We start from the raw sequence: 23,233 nt of genomic DNA on the forward strand, positions 1-23,233 counted from the left end.
TGTGTTATAGTGGGGCCTCCAGGAGGAGCTCTAAGATGCTGCTTCCCATTCAGCCTCCTTTGAGGGGATTTGCCAGGGGCAGTTGCTATGGAGACACTTCTTGTGTGCAGCTATTTGTCATGCACTAAGGTTCTTTGTGGATCTTTCTGGAATGATATATGGTAGGCAGGTTTGGGAAGCTCATGTGGAGGTATATGGAAGATAAAAGGAGAGCAGAGAGAGAAGCAGAAGTGAGTCTCTTAGCCCCTCATAAACTGCAGAGAGACCCGATCGCTAGGGCTGCCGTAATCACAGGAAGCCATTTGTATCAGTTAGTAATGCTTCAGGACGCCGGTAAAAAGATACCAAACAGTTGCTGAAACAAATACATGTTTGTTTCTCTTACAAGTCCAGTAGGAAGAAAGCCCAGGACTAGTACAGAAGCTCAATGAAGTCGGCAGGGACCCTGGCTCCTGCTAGATTTCTGCTCTGCCACCCTTAGAGGCACTCAGGAAGACTTTGAGTTTTCCCAGAAGCCCCTCTGCAAACTTTTATTGGTGTCTCATTGGCCAGAACTGCATCTCATGGCCATTTCTATGTGTAAATGAAGCTGGAAGACAGCATCTGGCTTTTCCAGCCTCTATGCTGCCAGATAGCAAGAGAGAGGTGGGTGAGATAAGCTGTCAGACTGGCCAACCAACCTGCTACAGGAAAACAAAAAGGTTCCCTCATTCAAATCTCCTTGCCTATGAAGTTTTACTCTGCTAGAATGACCCTCCCCTGGTCCCCGTGTTTTTGTGTCTATTATTTGGCTCAGGCATTGTAAACCGAGGTGAACATTGGAGACATAGAATTTTCCAGGTGGTAACCTACACCAGGTATGGGCAGATTTCGAGGGGACTCAAGGAGTGTCAGCCACCATGGCTCCGAGTTCAGCTACCCAGATGTGAATAAAGTGTACCCTTCCTTCCAAAAATTAAAATTGAAGGGGGTTTGTCAGAGAAGCTGGCATCTGTGCATTGGAATATAGCAACAAAAGCTTGGGGCTGAGTCTCAAATATGCTTTTGACTAGATTTTGAGCTTGAGCAAGTTACACGATCTCTGCACCTGAGTTTACCTAAGTCTGTTAGAGTCATAACAATAATAGCTATCCCAAGGTTATTGACAAGGTTAAATGAGACGGCATAAGTGAGAGAAAGTATCTAAAGTGGTATACACATATTAACAGATGGTGGGAGTGTTGCAAGGTGGACTTTTGCACTTGGCTGGAAAAGAATTAGTTACCCAGGAAACTAAACCCACATAGTAGGAAATAACTGGAATCCTGGTATGTGGAGACCAGGAGCTTAGAGAGCAGGAAGGCAAGTCCTGTGTCCAAGGAATTGCAATGACCACTTAGGACCAAGGTCAGAAAGCAGTGTTTTGTAAACTTAACTCCTTTTGCTTCTTCTGACTTCTGTAATAATTTCCCTTTCATTTCCATTAATATTTAGTAAAGTTTTTATGCCAGCATTTTCAGCCAAGCTGAGTTGATTTAAAACTAAGGGAATGGTATCATGAAAGCCCCCTGTTCACTGATCACCTACTCGGAGCCAAACACTGTGCTGGATGCTTTACATGTATTATCTCATTTCCTCCCAGTGACTCAAAACACTTCCTTGAGTCAGGGTTGTAAAGGGGGAGCAGAGTTCTCCTGGGAACAAAACAAGGAGTCCTCAAGATGAATAGACAATCAAGAAGTAGAAGTAAAGAGTTTAAGCCACACATAGAGTCAGCCCTCCCCTCCAAGAGGCTCTTCTTGAACTATTCTCTACGAAGACCTTGTCGGTTTCTCTGTTGGATTTCAAGAGAGGCTAATTTGTTGTAGACACAGTATTACACTTCAATATTAGAATTTCACTTATTTGGATTCAACATTGTCCTACTACCATGGTTTCTAAAAAGTATACACATGTGCCTAGGGAGGGGGGAGGGCATAGCTCAGTGGTAGAGCATGCTTAGCATGCATTAAGCCCTGGGTTCAATCCCTGTACCTCCATTAAAAAATAATAAATTAAATAAGCCTAATTACCTCCCCCCCAAATAATAAAGTAAGAGAGCTGAAAAAAATAAAACATTATCCTGTAAAAATATACACATATGCCTAGAAAAGTAGCTCTAGAAACCATTCATTCCTTAGTGTAAACAGGTCAAAAGTCATGAAAGACAGAGAAGGGACAAGGAACTGTTCTAGATCAAGGAAAGCCAGATAACTAAATGCCATATGTGATTCTTGATTGGATCCTCGATCAGAAACAGTGAATGATTATAAAGAGTATTATTAGAACAAGTGAAAAAATTTTAATACGGAATATATATTAAGTAGTAGTATGGTATCAGTGTTAAATTTCTTGAATTGGCTCATTGTATCATGGTTATATAAGAAAATGTCCCTGTTAACAGAAGTTACATGCTGAAAGATTTATGGGTGACATTATTTAGGTCATGATATCCACAACTTACTCTCAAATGGTTAAATGAAATGTAATAATAGTAAAAATTTTAAATAATAATATGCATGTACAGAGAAAGTAATAAAACAAATATGGCAAACAGTTAAAAATCAGTGAATCTGGGTGAAGGGTACATGGAAATTCATTGCACTATTCTTACAACTTTTCTGTACATTTGAAATATTTCCCAAAAAAGGCAGGGGGAGTGTATGTTTATTAGAACCTTCTTTTCTTCTTACTAAGATCTAGTCCTCTAGTCCTACTGTAAAATTCTAAAACCAAGCTAACTTGTATATGTATTTTCTAGTAGTTTTTTTTTCAGATTGATAAAACTTATTGTGCTGTTCTCACTATAAACATGGTTAGACTTTCCTTTTTGGCTTTGTAACTTCTGAGTGAAAAACATATCCTTTGGGAAACATTTGCTTTTACCCTGGTTGCTGGCAAAATGAGATTTTCATTATTTTATGATAACAGCGTTGATGGAATGTGTTTCTTCTCTTGGGCCAATGTTTGCTCACATCGTGCTTTTTTCCTGCCTGCTCCCCAGAGATAAGGGGCAACCCCCATCTGCTGATCAAGTACCACAGTGGGTTCTTCGTGGACGGGAAGTTCCTGTGCTGCCAGCAGAGTTGCAAAGCGGCCCCAGGATGTACCCTCTGGGAAGCATGTAATGTCACACCTCTGATGGGCTGGACCTTGGGTGGACAATGCCCTTTTAGGCCAACCTGCCAAATGCCAAAGCAGCTCGCCAGTTCAGGAAAACATGATGGGCCAGATTGGTTGGCATCATGAAAAATCCAGCCTCGAACATGCTATCTGGCAAATGAAATCTAATTCCAGGGTCAACTGAGTCATGGTCCTTACAATAATCATAATATTAACCTCTGCCATTCATTCATGTCATGGGAAATATTTTTTACATTGAAATCATAAATCAAGCAAAGAGCTGTTTATTTCTTCTCATAATTCTTCCTGATTTAAGATAAACTCTGAATGGGTAGAATGTGGTGGACATATCATCACAGTTCAGAAAGTAAAACCATAAACTAAAAAAAAAACCTGTCACTTAAAAAAAATATGTCAAATGATATAATTTAAGTAACACTTGCAATCACCATATATACCAAAATGATGGATGGCCAAGTTTTCAAAGATATATTTAAAGTGTTTTGCCATTCTGTAAGTTTGTTGGCTTCTTAATAACGTCAGAAAAGGTAGCGAAGGGTTTGCTTTACGTGCAACCAGATTCTATCCCGAGTTGTATTCCTTGGGAAATTTGCCTGAGACTTATCCAGGGACAGAGAAGACAGCCCACCGAGTGGCTCTGAAGGGCTCGTGGAGGGAAAGAATTATGCTGTTTTTTGCTTGTGTCCTATGGAGTCCCTTTCCATCACCAGGACTCTTATATGAAGCAGTCAGATATTTTAGAAGTTTATCATTGTTTAGCAACATGAAGTTGTCGATGAATAAAAAGGAGAACTTATTTTGATGACAGTTTTATCAGCCTAAACAAAATACGCTTGGATTACAATGACTTTAAAGAACTGAACGAGATCAGCTGCAGGGTAACACTTCACGAGCTGTAAAACACACAGGGACATGAAATATTATTCAAATTCACCCCATAAGAGTATTGACACCCGACGATTGTGTTAATGTTGCTACTGGTAATTTGACCACAAAATCAGTGACTCAACATTCATTGTGTTTTTCATCTCAATTAGACGACACAACGAGTATTTATTCATCTTAATGAGATCACGCTGCCCTTTATGCTCATGAATTGTACTTACTGAATGAACTACACAGAATTTACTGTGCATGGATCTTCCCTCTACTGGCCAGGAAGTCATGTCTCCTTACAGCTTTAATCATTTACCCCAGTCATTCTGTCTAGAGTTGCATTATTACTCCACAGGCCAGATTCGAGCTCTGACCTTTCCCCAACATCCTGAGAAAGAGAAGGAAAAAGGCCAGAGAGGGCACTGCCTTGGGATTATCTTCCTGGACTCTGTCTGGATGGCACTTGCCATGTGTCCTGGGTGCCACAGGCTCTTTGGCAGCCTCTGAAAAAAACGACAGACTGCCACAGAGGTGATGGGTGGTAGACTAGACAGTTGTGATACTGTCTATCTGCCTAAGTGTAATTTACTCCCTTGGCCTCCTCCTCTGCTGAGCTACAGGCAGCCCACAGGCACATCTACCAGGAAGGAAACAGTTGAGTGTCTTTGCTTCCTTTTGTCTCCAAAATGTCATGGACCATCTCCTTTCCAGACTACATGGCCCATAAGTAAGTTGACCATACACCCCAGTTTGTTTGGGACAGTCTCATTCTGCAGCTGGTGACCTGGCATAATTATTAAAAGCCAACCTATCACCATCACAAATGTTCCAGCTTGGTCAATGAACTATATGGCGACCCCACTTATAAGGCATATGATGGCTCCACAATCACAGCCTGATTATCTACACATGTCAGTAGAAAGAAAAACCTGACATTATCATAAGAACAGGAAAAAAACATGGGATAAGTTTGTTCACTTATAAATCAGCTATTTATAAGCATCTTGTATGAGCCAATAAAAAAAGAATCAGACATGGATTCTAAATCCTAGGGTCATAGATGCTACCCCATGAGATTAGATATCTGCTTCTCAAATACAAAGTGGAAGTGTAATATAAATTAACAGTGTATAGAACTTAGAGGAACTTGAATTTTTTATCCATTTGGGAGGATACTGATAATGAATGGTGAAGAGTGGTGTTTGAGTTGGGTGTTATACAGGAAACAACAGAATCACTCCAGATGTGTCAAAATTCATGTAATCTGGAGTCTTGCTCACACAATCTGGTTCGTGCTTTTGATTCATAACATTGGGTGTTTTGCTTTGTTTTATTTAAAGTTTCTTCTGACATTACTTGGTCTTACTTTTCAGATGCGGATCTGCACATTGCTACCAAACAAGAAAAACACAGAGCTCCCATCTTCCCAGATAGAGTGGTAGGTCAACATTTCCATTTTTTTTCATAGTCCAGATACGTTAAATAAGCCAAGAGTTGTCAAATTCAAGACTAGAAAATATGGGCTTTGTTCAGAACGCTCAGCAAAGAGAGAGAAAGTGTGAGTTATCACCAATAGCAATAGCAATATCAAATAATGAATTCATACATAGAACCATTGTACCATTTTCTATTTTTGCATTTAATAACTGGGCCTTTTTCTAATCTGTAAACACAAAAAAATGGGTGTGTGTGTGATAAGTCCTTAAGATGGCATCACATACAACATGCGGCTGTTATCAGCTGGCATCCCCCCGCTACCACCAGCATGGCTAAGTCTGCCTCATGTAAGTATCCTGGTGAAGGAATGGGACTCCAGCGGGCACAGCAGACTATAATTCAGAGACTTCCGTGGGTTTCCTACTGGGGTGTGGATCCAAATGTAGTTTTATGACAGAGCAAATGTTTTGACCATTAGCTCTTGGGTTTCTAGTCCTCAAACTTTCTGCTGGGTCCATTCACTCATCTTGGGCAGAGTTCCTTTCAAAATGGCTCCCAGCCAACCCTCTCCCAAGGGTGGAGTTGATCTACAGGAAAGCAGATAAAACCTTGGTTGCTCTGCTTAGTAAAACTGTCTGTGGCTCGTTTTCACAGTATAGGCTCTCCTTGTGCTCTGCTCTCTTGGGTTCAATGCCATAACCTCCTGCTTTTAAGCTTCCCAGGCAGGTGTCAGCCTCCTCAAAGGCCAGGAGACACATAAAATGGCCTCCTGGTGGTTTTCTGGAAGCTCACCTGAAAGTAAGGGAGCATCTCTATCCACCCATCAGCTCTTTGATGTCTTAGATACTTATTTTCAGCTATACACATTCACACATGCTTACTTCTCTCTTTCTAACTGAGTAAAACCATATAATTTTTGTAAACCAACATAAAGGACAAAAAGAAATTCATTATTGTAGTAGGTTGAATTGCATCTCCCAAAATTCATGTCTCCCTCCCAAACCTGAGAATGTGACCTTATTTGGAAACAGGGTCTTTGCAGATGTAATTAGTTAAGGATCAAGATGAGATTATATTGGATTAAGATAGATCATAAATTTCCATGCTTGATGTCCTTAGAAGAGGAGGAGACAACACAGAGAGATACACAGAGAAGAAGGCCATTTAAAGACCTAGGCAGAGATTGGATGATGCTCTCACAAGCCAAGAACGCCTAGAACCACCAGGAGTCAGAAGAGGCAAGCAAAGATTCTCCCCTAGCGCCTTTAAATGAAACCTTGATTTTGGACTTTTGGCCTCCAGAGCTGTGAGAGAATAAATTTCTGTTGTTTTAATCCACCAAATGTGTAGTCAGGTATTATGGCAGCCCTAGGAGACTGGTACAATTATTAAGGCTTGGGGGTTTTATTTTGTTATCAGGGACATTGCTCTTTTGGTTGGGATGCATACTCCAGTTCTGAAGCTTGGAAATTATGGCCCTGTAAACACCTAAGAGCAATGTCCAGAATAAGCAAATCTATAGATTCAAAGGTTGATTAGTGGTTACCTGGGGCCAGGATGGGAGTGGGGACTGATTACAAATGGGCAAGACAGATCTTATAGGAGAGATGGAAACATGCTAAGACTGGGTTGTGAGGATGATCGCTCAACTTGATAAATTTACTAAAAGTCACTGAATTCTACACTTACAATGGATGAATTTTATGGTATGTCAATTATACTCCAATAAAGTTTAGTTAATTTAAACAAAGCTAAGAGCAAAGGATAATTTAGGAGCACCAAACCACTGCATCTAGTCTCTGACAAGGAATTAGTTGGGAAATGCATTGAAAATGATTGGTCAGGCAAATCCATGGCCAAGGGTTCCTAAGTCTGTTTTTGATTACAAGCTTCCTTAAGGGATCAGGGATCAGAGAGGATATTGTGAAAAGCATGTTTCCTTCTGTTTTGTTTTCACCAGAGTATTCATTAGAGGATTTACTTGGCTGAGCTGAGGAAAATGAAAATTTGCTCTATAGTCATTCTATTCAGATTTCTGTTCAGGAAATTTTCTACTGCATTTATGTTTGGGAAGAAGGATCTCACAGCTCATAAATATCAGGGCCTTGCAGAACAAAAATCTCTAGTATGTCAATCCGTGAGAAAAAGTGAAGTACAATGTGAAAAAAATTAAATTCAGATGATATATTTTATGTGAATTTTCAATGAGGTATATAACATGCACTTAGAAAAGTATACAAGTCCTAAGTGTTCAACTTGATGGATTTTCACAAACTGAACACATCTGTTTAATCCACACTCAGATTAAGAAGCAGAACATCACAGAATCCCAGGGGTTCTAATCTTCTCTTTCGGTCACTACATCCCACCAAGGGTAATCACTAGCCTGACCTATAGCATCATAGATTATTTGCCTGACTTTGACCTTTATATAAATGGAATTATAAAGTATATAGTTTTTGTTGTCTGTTTCCTTAGGAGATTCACCCATATTTTAGTATGTGGTTGTAGTTTATTCTCATTGCTATATAGAATTCCACTGTGTGAATATAACACTGTATTAGTTTCTTATCGATACTGCAACAAATCACCACAAATTCAATGGCTTAAAGCAACACAAATTTAGTCTCTCATGGTTCTAAAGTCAGAGTCTAAAATGAGTCTACACAGCTGTGTTCCTTCAGGAGGCATTAGGGGAAAATCTACTTCCTGACTTTTTCCAGCTTCTGGAGGCTGCCTACATTCCCTGATTCCTGGCTCCTTTCTCCATCTTCAGGATCAGAATGGTAGCATCTTCTTGCCTCTCTGATCTCTGCTTCCATCCTTATATCTGCTGTACATGGGGGGGGGCATTATTTAACCTACTACAGCCACAGTATGTTTATTATTTTATCCTCTTAATGGGCATTTAGGGAGTTTCCAGGTTTTATCCAATTGAAATAATTCTGCTATGAACATTCTTTTATATGACTTTTGGTTTCACTACTGGGTGTGTTATATTGACTTTCTGGACCATAGGATATGTGCACATCCAATTTTAGAAGATTTCACAAACAACTTTCCAATGGGGTCATACTACCTCATGCTCCAACCAGCGAAATATGAGAGTCCCTGTTGCTCCGTATCTTTGTCAATACTTTGTATTGCTTCTTTGCTTTCTTCCTCTGTCCCGCCCTCCCTCCCTTCCTTACTTTCTTTTCTTAAATTGAAGTATAGTTGATTTACAGTGTTGTGTTAATTTCAGGTGTACAGCATAGTGATCCAGTTTTATTTATTTATTTATATATATATTCTTTTGCAGATTCTTTTCCAATGTAGGTTATTACAAGATTTGAATATAGTTCCCTGTGCTATACAGTAGGACCTTGTTGTTTATCTCTTTCTTTTTCATCTAAGAGCTAATATGCTCTGGTTGGTTGTTAGTTACCACTACATGAATCTGTGCCTCACTGTGATACACTAAACTCTCTTGTCCTCCAAAGCTGAAGATTCCTCGAGCAGTTCCAGTTCTCAGAACGGATGAACCATCTTCAAGTACCGCTCTTGTCCCATATGACAGCGACCCAAAGAAAAAGTATGACTCCCCATCAAACGTCAACATGCAGTATATTCCAAGAGAAGACTGTCCTGACTGGTGGCAAGTAAGGAAACTGAAAAGGTAAACCCCAGCTTTCAGTCTGGCTGTGCAGCACACAGAGTAGATGTTACCCCACTGCCTTGGAGCTACCTCAATGCTGGCCACTGCAGTCTCAGCATAGATAGGGCTGTCCTCTTAGAAAATGTTCAGGCCTGAGCCAGAAACCTGGGTGGGGTCACAGTGGCCCCACTGGGGCTGAACAGCATGGACTTTCCATGTAGATTATCTGATCTAATAATCTAAATAATACTTGAACATTTTATTCCCTCTCCTTTCCCTCCCCTCTTTCCAAATAACCCCACATCCTAGAACACTGAATCTTTCAAATACATCCTTCTGCTGAGAGAGCTTAGGATAAACCTAAGAGATGCACCATTGACGGACACTCTCCACGTGTTCTTAAAAACCACAAAAAGGCTAAAGAAATTGCTTAGCATTTTTAAATAAGAGTTTTCCTATGAAGAGCTGAAGTGGAAAAGCTATGCTAGTGAGCAAGGCTCTTTTGGGCAGGTGGGGAAGGAGCCAGAGGAGCACTGCTTTGTTCAGGAAGCTTGTCGCTGAGAAGTGTGGTTTTGAAAAAGAGCCTGGGCTATGGAAGCAAACAGGAAATAGGTCCTACATTCCAAATAAAACAGCCTTTGGACTTGGAGAAGTAGGCACTTCCTCCTGCTCTGCTTAACCCCCGAAATGAGAGAGATGAAATGATGGGTGGCAGAGGATGAAGAAAATCCTGCAGATCTAGCTGAGTCCCCATGGAGTTAAAAGTTCAGTATTTTCAAGACTTTTCATTGCAGTCACAACAGCAAAGAGGAAAATAACTTATTTAAAAATATATAAGTGGTAGAATGCTTGCATACATAGAAAAAAATCAGGGCAACCCCACTCAAGATGATTTATTAATCCAAGTTTTCTATTTTTGGGGTTATTATGAGCCATTATTAAAAATTCTCTTTGGTTTAGACATACTGTCAAACTACTGCTTTTTATTAGAGTCCCTGAAAGGATGAAAATGTGAAAAACACTCATTAGCTTAAATTTTCAAACAAAGTGACATATATGGGTCAAAATGTTCAATCAAGCTAAAACATATCTAACAAAATTGCTTTTGTCATTTAACATTTATAAATAAACATAAATGTATGAAGTGTATCTCTTTTTTTGTAGCAATGAAGATTTTGCCAGCAGTAACCAAAGGGAGAGAAATGTAAATCACAGCACCTCAAAGATGTCATGGTAAAACCAATTCAAATATTCTTTTATATGCAGGATTTCTTCCATTTGCAGGAAAACTAACCACCTTTGCAATAATTTTGCAACTATACTTGGCTTTTTAAAGTAAATATAAAACAAACAAATCCATGTAGTTTGATTCTCTGAACCCTGAAGGTGGTCTGAATCAATGGCTTGTGGGTCACAATGATTTTTCCTATCCATTACTCATGATATGCACTGGTGTTAGCATGAACACTAACATACCTGGATTGTTTCTTGTGTTTTTGTTTTTTTTTTTTGTATTCATGTTGTTTCCTCTCTTGTTCAGGGGATCCCCTGAGTCAAGTTCATCTGAAGAAGAGGAAAACCTTGATGACTATGAGTGAGTTTTGAAAGCCCTCTGTGTTCCTCTACAGCGAGACATAGATGTTTCTATTCTATTCTTCCCCAAAGACTATAAGCAGATGGCTCAGACTTGCTCAAGAGGCTGCATTTACATGGAGCAACTCATGTAAAGTTCTGGGCCATGTATTGTGGGGGATAGGTGACAAAGAACTGGGTTGTTACTAATGAAAATATTTTTCCCCAATCTGGATTATCTAAATTGGCTGCACATATTCCTGGGATTTATCACATATCTGGCTTCCCTTCATTTCACTTTGTCTCCATAGATGCAGTCTATAATATTTTTGCTGCTTATTTCATCCCTGGAGGCCCCTCACCAGGATGATGTTTGAAGGCCCTTATTAGCCTTGAGTTCAATTCTGAAGTTAGTTATACAGTAATTTGACAAAGGAGCACAAGTGAGACTTGAATATCACAGCATTTCTGTTGGGAGATTCCTATTCCTAGAGTGACCTTATCATTTAACAGCCAAATTAGGATACTTGAGAAAGAGAGAGAGAGAGTACACTATTAAATATTATATCAGGCATCATCAGGCATCAACTGGACTTCTCTGAGCAAATAAGAATGTGTGATCGCCCCAACTATACTGAGACAGGTTGGTCTTAAGTGCTGTGAAGGTCCTTTCCAAAGCCTGAGATTCTATCATTCTATCACAAACAGGGACAAACAATCATCTTCTGGACTTAAAGTTTGGCATTAAGAATAGGTGGGATATAGCATAGGGAATTACATTCAATATCTTGTAATGGCCTATAATGAAAAAGAGTATGAAAAGGAATACATATGTATAACTGAATCACTACTATGCTGTACACCAGAAACTAATACAACATTGTAAACCAATTATACTTCAATAAAAAATAAAATAATAAAAAAGAAGTGACAGTAATAAGGCATGTCTTAGACACCTGTTACCCAATGGCGACCAAATCCATTGGCCACTAGGATAATGTGTATTTCTAGTTCTGTTTTTGTATGAGTACTGTTATTGATTCATTGGCTACAAGTGCAGCGAGAACTTTCACAAAGTACATGTCCCTGTTCACTACCTTCTAGCTCCCCTTTAGCCACACCTTCTGCTCCAACATCTACCCCCAGGAAAGCATCCGCTGAAATCATTCCAACTAAGATACACAAGACTGGGAAAGACCAGCACAAAAATTCTCCGAAGATAATTGTACTCTAACAGATGACAAAGACTTAAATCATTGGTTGTAAACCTCTAATCGTGGATTTTATTTTTTTTACAATCTCTTTCCTCTTTTTTTGTTTTTTTTTTGGGGGGTGTGGTGTAATTAGTTAGTTTGTCTCTCTGTTTAATGGAGGTGCTGGGGATTGAACCCAAGACCTCGTGCATGCTAAGCATGAATTTTACCACTGAGCTATATCCTCCCCTCTAATCATGGATTTTAGTCTTTAGCATTTAGATGAATTGGAAGGCTTTCTTTGATTCAGAAAGCCCAGATCTGACCCATACAGACAGTCTCTATCTCCATCATTTCTAAATTCAAATGGTGTGTGAGAAGTGTGCTTTGGGGAAATGATCAGGAAAGATCTGACTTCTTCAAAGTCCAGGAGATGCCAAAGGGAGATCAGGACTAGAGGGCTGTATGATCCGGGGTGCCCAGACTCCTGCTCTCTCAGTATTACTTAAGTATCTGCTTTATGTCCATTGCCTTCACTCTATTAAAGCCCGAGGCACCGAGGTTTAGGGGGAAAATCAGGCCTTAGCACTGGGCCCAGCCTCTGCTGCTCTGACACTGAAATGCTGAAATATTTTTTAAAACAAACAGCTAGGCTTCAGCAAAATTATGACACAGGCAAAATGTGTATGTGTGGGTGTATGTGTGTGTGTGAGTGTGTATGTGTGGGAGGAGGAGGTTATCCACAATCTCACCCGGCCTCTCTAGGCCCTCTCCTTTTATTCCTGATCATTTCTTTCTTCCACCTCCCATAGGCATATATCTTGGATCATAGGAAGATGATCCTGAGGTCTTTTAATTAGCTATGATTAGCTAAAAATGTTAATTAGGAAGAAAACTATCTGTTAATACCTCAAGTGGTAATTAGACAATATGTATCAGGGTAGAGTTAGGAGAAACTTGTAAGCTTATCAAGGTCAGCCCTCATCTGAGTTTTACCAAGGGGGAATTCCATGGTCAAAGAGGCTAAGTGGCTTGTCCAAAGCCACACACAACTACTTATTGGGAAGTTATGTCTAGAATGCAAACCTCCAAGTTGGCTAGTCTAAGGCACTTCCTGCTTCACTGAACTGCCCATCACCTAATACACCTTCACCCCTTCATGTGCTCCTTCCCTCCTTGGGTGTTATTGTCTGGCCAGAGGGTCCTCCCAAGCCCCAAACCAATGCTCCATCCCACTTCACACCCTGATCATTTCCCTGGTGTGACACTTTGGCCAAAGCCAAAGACTGCAGACATTGTCAATCTCACAGGAGTCACAGTTCTGTGGCCTGCTGAGCTCCCCATTTGAAGCGAGACATGATATTCTTTGCTAACTTAGTAAAAAGGGCAATATTTCAAGATTACACCTGGCTGTTCCATGCCATCTTTTTCTCGGTTCATTACAACTGCTCCTGTCTTAATATAACCTTAGATGCTTACCTATTGCAATCCTGCAAATAAAAAATATTTTTAAGAGAAGCATTTGTTTTTAAATTAGATGCTATGAGGGATGTTTATATCAGATTATTAGAAGAAAATTATAGGCTTGGAAGATGGGAACTTTCATCCTTGGCCATCCGGACTTTTCCCCTTGTAATATTCTGCATTGCTCTATCTCTGGCTCTCACTGAAAATGGTGAAACACAGAACTCAGAGATCACCTTGAAGGAGCTGAAAGGTTCCCAAATGCCAGCCCATTTAAAAATACAGATGTGCAGGCCCCACCCCAGAATCATAACTGAGTGCTGGAGACTTTGGAATCTGGACTTTCGAACAGGCCCTCAAGTGATTCTCTTGAATAGCCAGGTTTAGAAAACCCTGATCTAGACTACTGCCTCATTTTACAGATGAGAAAGTGGAGTGACAAGCTATGCAATGAAAAATTCTTAATTCTCAAAATGGAATTCTTTTCTCTTGCAGCTGGTTTGCAGGTAACATCTCCAGGTCACAATCTGAGCAGTTACTGAGACAAAAGGTAAGCAGTCTAATCTTTAAAATAGCCTCTAAGAATGTCTTTCTATTGTTGGGCCCGGAGGGTAACACACTCCTCGTGGAAACCTTAGTGCTAATTATATAGCCAAGACATCATAGTGTTCATTGTCCCGCCCACAGGTGACCCGGCACTTCATGTCTAACCACTTCCTCTCTTCCCACTACTGACTGCTCTATAATGAGCCACTTCAAAATTGAGCAGCTTGAAATAAGACTTATGATGCTCACGAGGCTGTGTTTAGCTGGTGGACTGACTAGGGGGTTGGGAGTAGCTGAGGTAGTCAACCAGGGTGCCAGATTTCTTCTCCACGTGGCCAGCATTGGTTTCCTCACAGAATGGTGATTTCAAGGCTGTGGTTGAAGAGGATAAGCCCCACAGCTAGGCACAAGCACTTACGGTGTCTCTGCCTTTGTCGTGTTTGCTAACGTCCCATTGGCCAAAGCAAAGCCCATTGCTCAGCCCAGAGTCAATGTAGGAGGGGACCACACAGAGCCTGGATATACAGAGAGCTGATTTATGGGGGCCTTCTGTACCTCATACTTCAACTCTGTCCCGAAAACCATTGGCACTTAAACCAGAGGGCAGCAGATGTAATAGGGAATAAATCTATCTGATTTTGTTAGTAATTGGTATGGAATTATCAACTGCAAACTCTTTTGACCTACAAAAACGGCACCTTGACATAGTTCAACCTAATAAAACACATCAGTTCTTTCTCTGAGGGGTACCAGAGAGAGTGTGACAACCACCATCTAACTCAACATTCTGTCACATACACAGTTGATTATCCATTCTTTCTAAATTTAGATCTGCTTAGAATTTGCATGTTCTGAAAGACAAGTTGAGCATAGAACCTGAACAGTGGATTTGTTCAGCATCTTTGGTTTTCTAAAACCTTCCAAGGGCGTGATATGGTGATATGTGGTTTTACATTTTATTTCTGAAAAATTAAAACATTAGACTTGCACAAATACGCAACAGAGAAAATTATCAGAGAGGGTTAAAAAGTAACTGGAGAGGAAGAGTTGAAGGGCACAGGGGAGCTCTAGAAAGACACTGAGTGGGAGAAGGGAAAAAGCTAAACCGTGGGTCCCTTCTGCACCAACTGTTGTATAATCTGCGCCGTCAGTGACGTTTAAAGCGGATCTGCACAGACACAGTAAACAACTCATGCTTACCAGGGGACGGGGGGTGGGGAGGGCTAAATTGATAGTTCAAGATGTGCAAATACTAACTGCTACAAATAAAATAGATTTTTTTAAAAAAGAATTTCTTCTGTATAGCACAGGGAACTATATTCAGTATCTTGTAGTAACCTATAATGAAAAAGAATATGAAAAAAATATATGTATGTATATGTATGACCGAACTATTATGTTGTACACCGGAAATTGACACAACATTGTAAACTGACTATACGCCAATATAAAAAAATTAATAGAATAAAGTGGATCTAAAAGATCTACTTTCCTACTACCTACCGGGAAAAATAGTTTTCAAGAATAATGAAAATGTTTTCTGTTCCTTCCACACTTTCCTTCCTCTTCAGGGAAAAGAAGGAGCGTTTATGGTTAGAAATTCCAGCCAGGCGGGAATGTACACAGTGTCCCTATTTAGTAAGGCTATGGAGTAAGTATGATGTGGATTTCTTTCTTTTATCTTCTTACATCTGTTCTTTGAATATACTGGTCATCAAGTCACATTTTGGGATAAGACTCCATCTTTAAACTCTGGAATTTTGGATCAAAGTATTTCTATTGAATGCAACCATTTGTAGTTGCCTTTTCCCCTCTACTTTCCAGAGTCTGTTCTCCGTGCGGTCCTTTCCTCACCTCCCCCAACCCAGGTGGCAGCAGCATGCCCAGGGCATGGCTCACCTCTGTGGACACTTGTTAAAAGAATCCTGCCTAATTCTCCCTTGATTCTCTCCTAAGCCTAGAAAGAGAGAAAAAATAGCAATGGAGCTTCTGCACTCTTGGCCCCAGCCACCTGCTGAGCTGAGAAACCTACCCCAGTGTCTGGATTTTAGTAAATCTTTCCAGTGGGAGCAGAGGGGTGAATCAGTGTAGCTGTCTGCCCTGGCTAGCTTCTTTCTAGGCTGCTGTCCTGTTGGTGTGGTTAAGAGTTCTGGTTTGAAATGGTATCTCTGGGTCCAAATCCTGACTCTGCGATTTCAAAACTTTGTGACATTAAGCAAGTTTCTTAACTTCTGCGCCTTAGCTTCCTCATTTGAAAAGGGGACATAGTGACAATTATGTTCTATGGATGAAGTGAGTTAATGCACAGATTGGATCAGAACAGTGCCTGGCACACAGTAAACACTTACTAAACTAACAGTAATTCCTATTATTGCTCTTGTTGTTGGGAAAAACGTACTCCTACTTGCCCCACTACCCCCACCCCAACACTTAGGTATATAAGGCCCCCACTGTCATCTCATGCAGGTCGTCATCACCAACGTTAGGATCCCCCTAGAGAGTTCTCCAAGCCGCTTTCCCATTGGTTGTTAGCCTTTTTCTTCCTTCTAAGCATCCTGCAAAGCAAACAGGAAAGCTGTTTTTATTTGCACCGTTTTACATATGAGAGGATTGAGATGCAAAGAGAGCTTACACAGACCCACCCCCAGACCTAATGAATGACCGACTTCAAGCCAGGCCTTCACCAGCCAAGATCATGTTCCTTCAACCAGATAGCCCTGTGTCTACACTGAAATCTCCCATGTTTTGGAATGAGAATCTGGTCCAATTTTGATTTGGACCACGTGGGGGAGAAATGTCTATGTGTGCAACCTTTTCTTAATGCTTCAACTGAATGACCTTAAATGATTGAATGGCCTTGCTGTTTTCTCCATGTGCCCTGCCCCGTGAAGCATAATGTATTTTTTAGATAATTAAGTGATGAAAAAGTTATTTTACTGGAGGAATTTTTTTTACAGAGTCCCTACCTCCAATTTGAAATAATAGCATGTACCATAAGCACGCATATGGTATTTCTGGCGCCAGAAGCCATTTCCCTGGTGCCCCTCACGTAGTAGGTTGCATACTTGGATGCTGATTAGAGCCAACCCAGTAAGAAGTGGGGCAAGACTTGGTTTACTGAATAGCAAAAGCTCTGTGACCCTCTGGCCCTCGTGTTTCAGCCAAACCTGATGTCAGAAGTCCTCTTAGTGCAGCTTCTTGACACCAGATTCATTTTTGAAGGTGACCAGGTAGAAAAATCAGCAAACAGAAGAGATACCAGATGAAAAGAATTCTAATCAATGACTACAGGAGCCTTTTTTAATGGGCTGGAGTGAACTTGATGCTGAGACCAGGAGCCAATCTGTCACAAGAAAGCACCCTTTCTCCTTTTCATAATTGTGATTTTAATAAGGCTGGCATTACAGCAACAATAATTTATTAAGTTTCTTATGTGCCAACATAGTGCAAATTGATATATACACAATCTCATCTGATCTTAAAACAACTGGATGAGGTGGCTAGCCAGCAATAGAACTGTACTCAAAGCCCAGTTCTTGAGCACTATGCCACATTCTAAAACCTAAGAGAGGCATATCAGTCATTCCTTGTTAGCCTAAATCAATGTGCATCTATTCACCACTATTTTCTAAAAGTAGAGCAAAAGAAAAAAAAATGTTTTATGTAGAAGAGGTACAAGTTCACATGAGGAATTAAAGGATAGCCCCATCCATGCCACCCTGTATATTCCACTCCCAAAAGAGCCTCCCATCCACAGCCTCATGATGTTTGTCTCCCACATTTTAATCTCTATTATTATCCTAAAAGAGAATTGATGTTCAGAATAATGATCCTGAAAACTGCAAGGCTTTCAATCATCAAAGGAAGATGCCAGCATTATACTTACTAAGGGAAGAATGGTACAGAAAGGTGGAATTTTATTATACATGAATTCCGTGTGCCCACAAAGGATACACTGAGTTCAGAGAGGAGCCCTCTTCCATAATTACAGATTGTCATGGATACCTCAGGAAAACACCAGACATCAAGACTGAGAAACCGTCTATGACTCCCCTCTCCAAAATATGCAAATGCGCCTAAAATAATTATTTACCTATTACTTAATCAAGCTTCAATTGTTTCTTAAAAACATTCTAACATGCTTTCTTCCTTACTAGTGATAAAAAAGGAACTGTTAAACATTACCATGTGCACACAAATGCTGAGAACAAATTGTACCTGGCAGAAAACTACTGTTTTGAGTCCATTCCAAAGCTCATTCACTATCATCAACACAATTCAGCAGGTAACTTAGTTCAGTTTTTCTTTTATGGGTCCTTGCTGATAAATATCAATTTTCTTAGATATTACTGATCCTCCTCGTAATACTCTTAACTATATAGGGAACCATGAAAGTAGGGGGAAAACGCTCTCAAGCCTTATGCCTCCTGTGATTTTTAACCTACCTTTCCTGGAATATAACATTGTACAGTCTATAATGCCAGAAATAAAGAAGTTGAGTGAGTTCAGTGACAGAAGTAGAGATTCTCTTTATAAAAATATTTGCAGGTTTTTTCCTGCCTATAGAAGTAACTTGATTGCAAACTTGAAACGATATAGAAATGTGTATCATTAGAGAGATAGCCTCCATGGACAAGTTGGTATCTATTCTGACAGTGTTTTTTTCTATGTTGATACTAACACTTATTATTCATTACATATATACAAATTATATACATGTATGTATATACATTATATGTTTACAGATATGAGATCATTCTACATATACTACTTTTCAGCTTGTTTTCTTGACTCAGCACGTCTTGGAGGTCTTTCCATGCAAATGCATATAGCTCACTCTGGTCTGCTTAACAGATACATAGAATTCTACTGTAGAATTACTCCATAATTTATTCACCTTACCGTATATTGAGTAGCAGTTGGATCATATGCAGTATTTTCACAGAACAATAGATGTTTCAGCGCACAGTCATGCACACATAACTTTGTGCACCTGGATGAGTATTTCTGTAGCCAAATGCCCTAGAAGTGGAATTTGAGATAATAGCTAAGAACATTTAAAATTTAGACATTGTCAAATGCTTTTCAGGAATATATACCCCCACCAACAGCAACACTTCATCCTCACGGACACTGGGTACTATCATTCTTTTTAAATTTTGCCTAATTGACCGGTGACAATATAGAGAGAAGTCTCTTGTAATGGAAGTGTTAACTAATCTTCTTGTGGCAATCACTTTGCAGTGTATACATGTACCAAGTCACCACAGTTGTACATTTTAACTACATATATTGTATGTCAAGAACACCTCAATACACCTAAAAAATAAAGTTAAAAGAAAAAAATCCTCTCTAAATGTCTCTTCTAGACTAGAGCCACTTATAGGCAGTGACTGGATGAATTTCCAACACTGCATAAAAATAAGCTATAAGTTCACCATCAAACTTGTGCAACTCTACCTGACCTGATTACATGCCCAGAGGTGAATTGGCCTTACTCCTGGTGTTGCTTTTGGTTTTTATTTGTATTTTCCCATGGTTTCAATTTCTTTAATTGTTTCTTTTTAACCTGTAGCACCTCAAAAATACCCTTTGGAATAGGTACTGTATAAATAGTCATTTCCAAGTGGAATGATTCCACTCCAGGGGGTGCACAACAAACTCTACAGATGACTGGAAGAAAATATTAAAATGTTTATTTAGATTTGTTTTTAAAATCTCATTCTCTTGGGTTTTCTATTTGTGAATATATTTTATGATGCATATAATATATCATCACAGTAGCAACTGTGTATATACATATTCTGGAGGAGTGTGCTAATTTTTATTTTGCTGATTAAAGATGCAGGATTTAAAAGAAACCACTCATACAAAAACTAAATAAATATACAGAAAAAGGGAGAGAAACAAAACATGTGTGGTAGTTCCCAGGACTTAGAAAACATCACATGCTGAAAGAAAGGAACATATATTTTTTGAATGAGTTCTTTTGAGCCACTATCCATACTATGATTATTTTAACCCAGCTTTACCCTAACTCTGTGTAAACCACTGAAATGACAATTTAAGAATAAGTTCAATTTTTTAAAAAAATTCAAGTGGTTTACTTCTTATCTTGTACCCTTGTTTACTGTTTGGATTTTTTTTTTTACCAAATGTTTGTGCTGTGTGTATATATACTTAAATATGGGACTGCAAAGAGAGAGAAAAATACCTGAATAGACACTTTCTCCAAAGAAGATATACAAATGACTAAAAGACACATGAAAAGATGCTCAAGATCGTAATTATCAGAGACATGCAAATCAAAACCACAACGAGGTATCACTTCACACTTGTCAGAATGGCTGTCATCAAAAAGTCTACAAATAACAAATGTTGGCAAGGATGTGGAGAAAAAGAAACTCTAGTAGACTGTTGGTCGGAGTGTAAATTGGTGCAGCCACTGTGGAAAACAGTATGGAGGTTCCTCAAAAAACTAAAAATAGAACTACACGTGACCCAGCAATTCTACTCCTGGGTACATGCCCAGAGAAAATTCCACTTCGAAAAGATCCATGTACCCCATGTTCATAGAAGCATTATTTACTATTGCCAAGATAGGGAAGCAACCTAAGTCTCCATCAAAAAATGAATGGATTAAGAAGATGTGGTATTATATACAATGGAATAGTACTCAGCAATTTAAAAAAATGATATTCCACCTTTTGCAACAAGTAGGTGGACCTAGAGGATATTATGCTTAGTGAAATTAGTCAGACAAAAAAAAGACAAATACTCTTCTATGTTTTCACTTACATGTGGAATCTAAAAAATAGAACAAATGAATGATTATAGCAAAACAGAAACATACAGATATGGAGAACAAACTAGTGGCTACCAGTGGGGATGGGAGGTGCAAGATAGGGGTAGGGGATTAAGAGATACAAACTACTATGTATAAAATAAATTAAAAAGACACCATGGGCAGATTTAAAGACAATTAAGCTATGGTCTCTGTCCTAGAAAGAATTCATCATCTAGACAGGGAGATAAATAAATAAATAAGCACAAGGATATACTGTACAGCACAGGGAAATACAGCCATCATTTGTAATAACTTTAAGTGGAGTATCATCTATACAACTGTTGCACTATTATGTTGTACACCTATAACTAATATAATATTGTTAATCAACTATACTTCAATTTAAAAAATAGTTAGTTGATGGCTAACCACGAATAAAATAATTTTTAAAAAGAGCAAAATAAAAAAGGGAAATTTTTAAAAGAAAAGATTCTACCAAGCAACTAACTTTGATGAGATTTTTTAAAGTCACATAAAATAGCTTTGCTCTTTTAATTTTTGCTTTCCATGGAACTGATTAGCCAAGTCAAGCAAAACAATATGACTGCAGGCTGAATTTGGTCAGAATGGATTCTCTCTCTGCATGGCAACATCCTGAACTCTGGGCTTTTTCAACTAGTCTAGAGAGAGCATGAGCAGAGGTGTGAACCGATGTGATGTAATGTGATGTGATATGACATGATCACATGATGACATGATGCTGATTCCATTGCAGGCATGATCACACGACTCCGCCACCCTGTGTCGACCAAGGCCAACAAGGTTCCCATGTCCGTGTCCTTGGGAAATGGTACGGACACTCCCTTGGGTTCTTAAACTCCATCTCCCATCATTTTTGGTTAAAATACATGTATATGGTTAATTTACTGAAAAAAGAGGGAAGAGAAGAAGGAGATCCCTGTTCAGATTGTGCCAGGGAGGGCTTCAGCGCTAATTTATTTATTCTTTTTCTTAAACAAACAAACAAACTAAAACCTTTTCTGTCCTCCCAGTCTAACTCTGTAGTTTCCCCAGCATTATCAATAAGATTGACCCAATCATCAGCCTCGAGAACCCCACTGCCTGTTCTCCTTCTTCTGGGATTCTGTGCCTGCTCGGGAAAGTCAGTTTGCAACCTTATGTATTTAGGATAATGACATCCATCCGGATCACAGTTTAGTTTGTTTCAAAAGAAACTGTAATAATATTTTACCAAGCTAAGAGCACTGAGCACATTTTGACAAAGACACCTCTGGTTAGCAAAGGGTTTTTACTCTAAGCTTTCTTGTCAACAACTGTAGCTCCTTCAGGACCAATATTGTTCTGGAGGCATTATCTTGTGGTCTAATAGGTCATAAGACTACATCACTAAGGGTTTTCTTTTAAGTGATCAACTTAAAATAAAAAGTCTTGCTGTTCTTCATACTGTCAACATTAAACTCTCATTGGAGAGGAAATCATATGGGAAGCTGTTAGCCCCCACGCCTTCGATTCTCATCCTGAAGACTGTCTGTCTTGCCTTAATAGGAATCTGGGAACTGAAAAGAGAAGAGATTACCCTGTTGAAGGAGCTGGGAAGTGGCCAGTTTGGAGTGGTCCATCTGGGCAAGTGGAAGGGGGAGTATGATGTTGCTGTTAAGATGATCAAGGAAGGTTCCATGTCAGAAGATGAATTCTTCCAGGAAGCCCAGACCATGATGTAAGTTTTGTCTGAGGATTGGCAGTTTAGCCCTCACCTTGGGAGGACATTCATGCTAACAGGCCTGTCCCTAACATTTGCCAGGCCTTGCTCAAGAGCACATATCAGAGATATATTTAGAAATTATAAATCAATTTAACACAGTTACATACAATTGGTCCTATGTGCCTCCTTTGACAAGTATATCTTCACAACAACTTGAAAGGCCATATTCGAAATTAGAATTCTCAAGACTCTTTAGAGGAACCAGCCTCTGGTCCATGGCCTCCCCAAACTCCACTCCTCCCCTTTCTCTTCCCACTCCCAGCTCCATCCTGTACTGAACTCAGTGCCTATGTGCAGACATAGCATTCAGTACATCCAAGCTCCCTTCCTGTCTCCCACAAGCAACTATCCATTGGCTCATGAGCTTGGGTAGGAGTAGGCACACCAATAGCATGGCTCACTCTTGGGGGATGAAGAGTCTGCACAGGTCCCGGAAGAGGCCTCAGGACTACGTGGACAGGGGATTCCGGAGTCCTGGTACCCCAAGAGTAATAGAGAAAGGGAGGCATGGGTTCTGAGTGGACATGTCTCCTTGGCCCTCTGGCCGCTTTGCCTTGTGGGAAGGTGCACGGTGGAATGAGGAAGAGTGGGGTCCCGGAAAGCACACGTCCAGGGGCACAAGCCTCTAGCGGCCAGGATGAAGGCACTACTCAAAACTAATGCGCTACAGACAATGTCCCAAACAGTCTGGTAAAAATCCTTTTCTCACCCTACTCCTTTCCTCATCCGATAAATGAAGATACCCTTCCTCATGGGCCTCAGCCCCAACCACAGCC

General features: G+C 39.8%; 1 protein-coding gene across 1 annotated transcript in view; it reads left to right on the forward strand.

The window, feature by feature from the left end:
- BMX (BMX non-receptor tyrosine kinase) overlaps window positions 1-23,233 on the forward strand; it is a 49,752-nt gene that overhangs the window by 12,423 nt on the left and 14,096 nt on the right. Inside the window, exons 5-14 of the mRNA XM_006212646.4 lie at window positions 3,023-3,142; window positions 5,412-5,476; window positions 8,958-9,133; window positions 10,277-10,345; window positions 10,653-10,706; window positions 13,837-13,891; window positions 15,459-15,538; window positions 18,045-18,172; window positions 21,450-21,524; window positions 22,241-22,412. Coding sequence (XP_006212708.2) covers window positions 3,023-3,142; window positions 5,412-5,476; window positions 8,958-9,133; window positions 10,277-10,345; window positions 10,653-10,706; window positions 13,837-13,891; window positions 15,459-15,538; window positions 18,045-18,172; window positions 21,450-21,524; window positions 22,241-22,412 — 994 coding nt within the window. The remainder of the gene's footprint in view (window positions 1-3,022; window positions 3,143-5,411; window positions 5,477-8,957; window positions 9,134-10,276; window positions 10,346-10,652; window positions 10,707-13,836; window positions 13,892-15,458; window positions 15,539-18,044; window positions 18,173-21,449; window positions 21,525-22,240; window positions 22,413-23,233) is intronic.

The sequence above is a fragment of the Vicugna pacos genome, chromosome X (assembly GCF_048564905.1).
Source record: "Vicugna pacos chromosome X, VicPac4, whole genome shotgun sequence".
NCBI lineage: Eukaryota > Metazoa > Chordata > Mammalia > Artiodactyla > Camelidae > Vicugna > Vicugna pacos.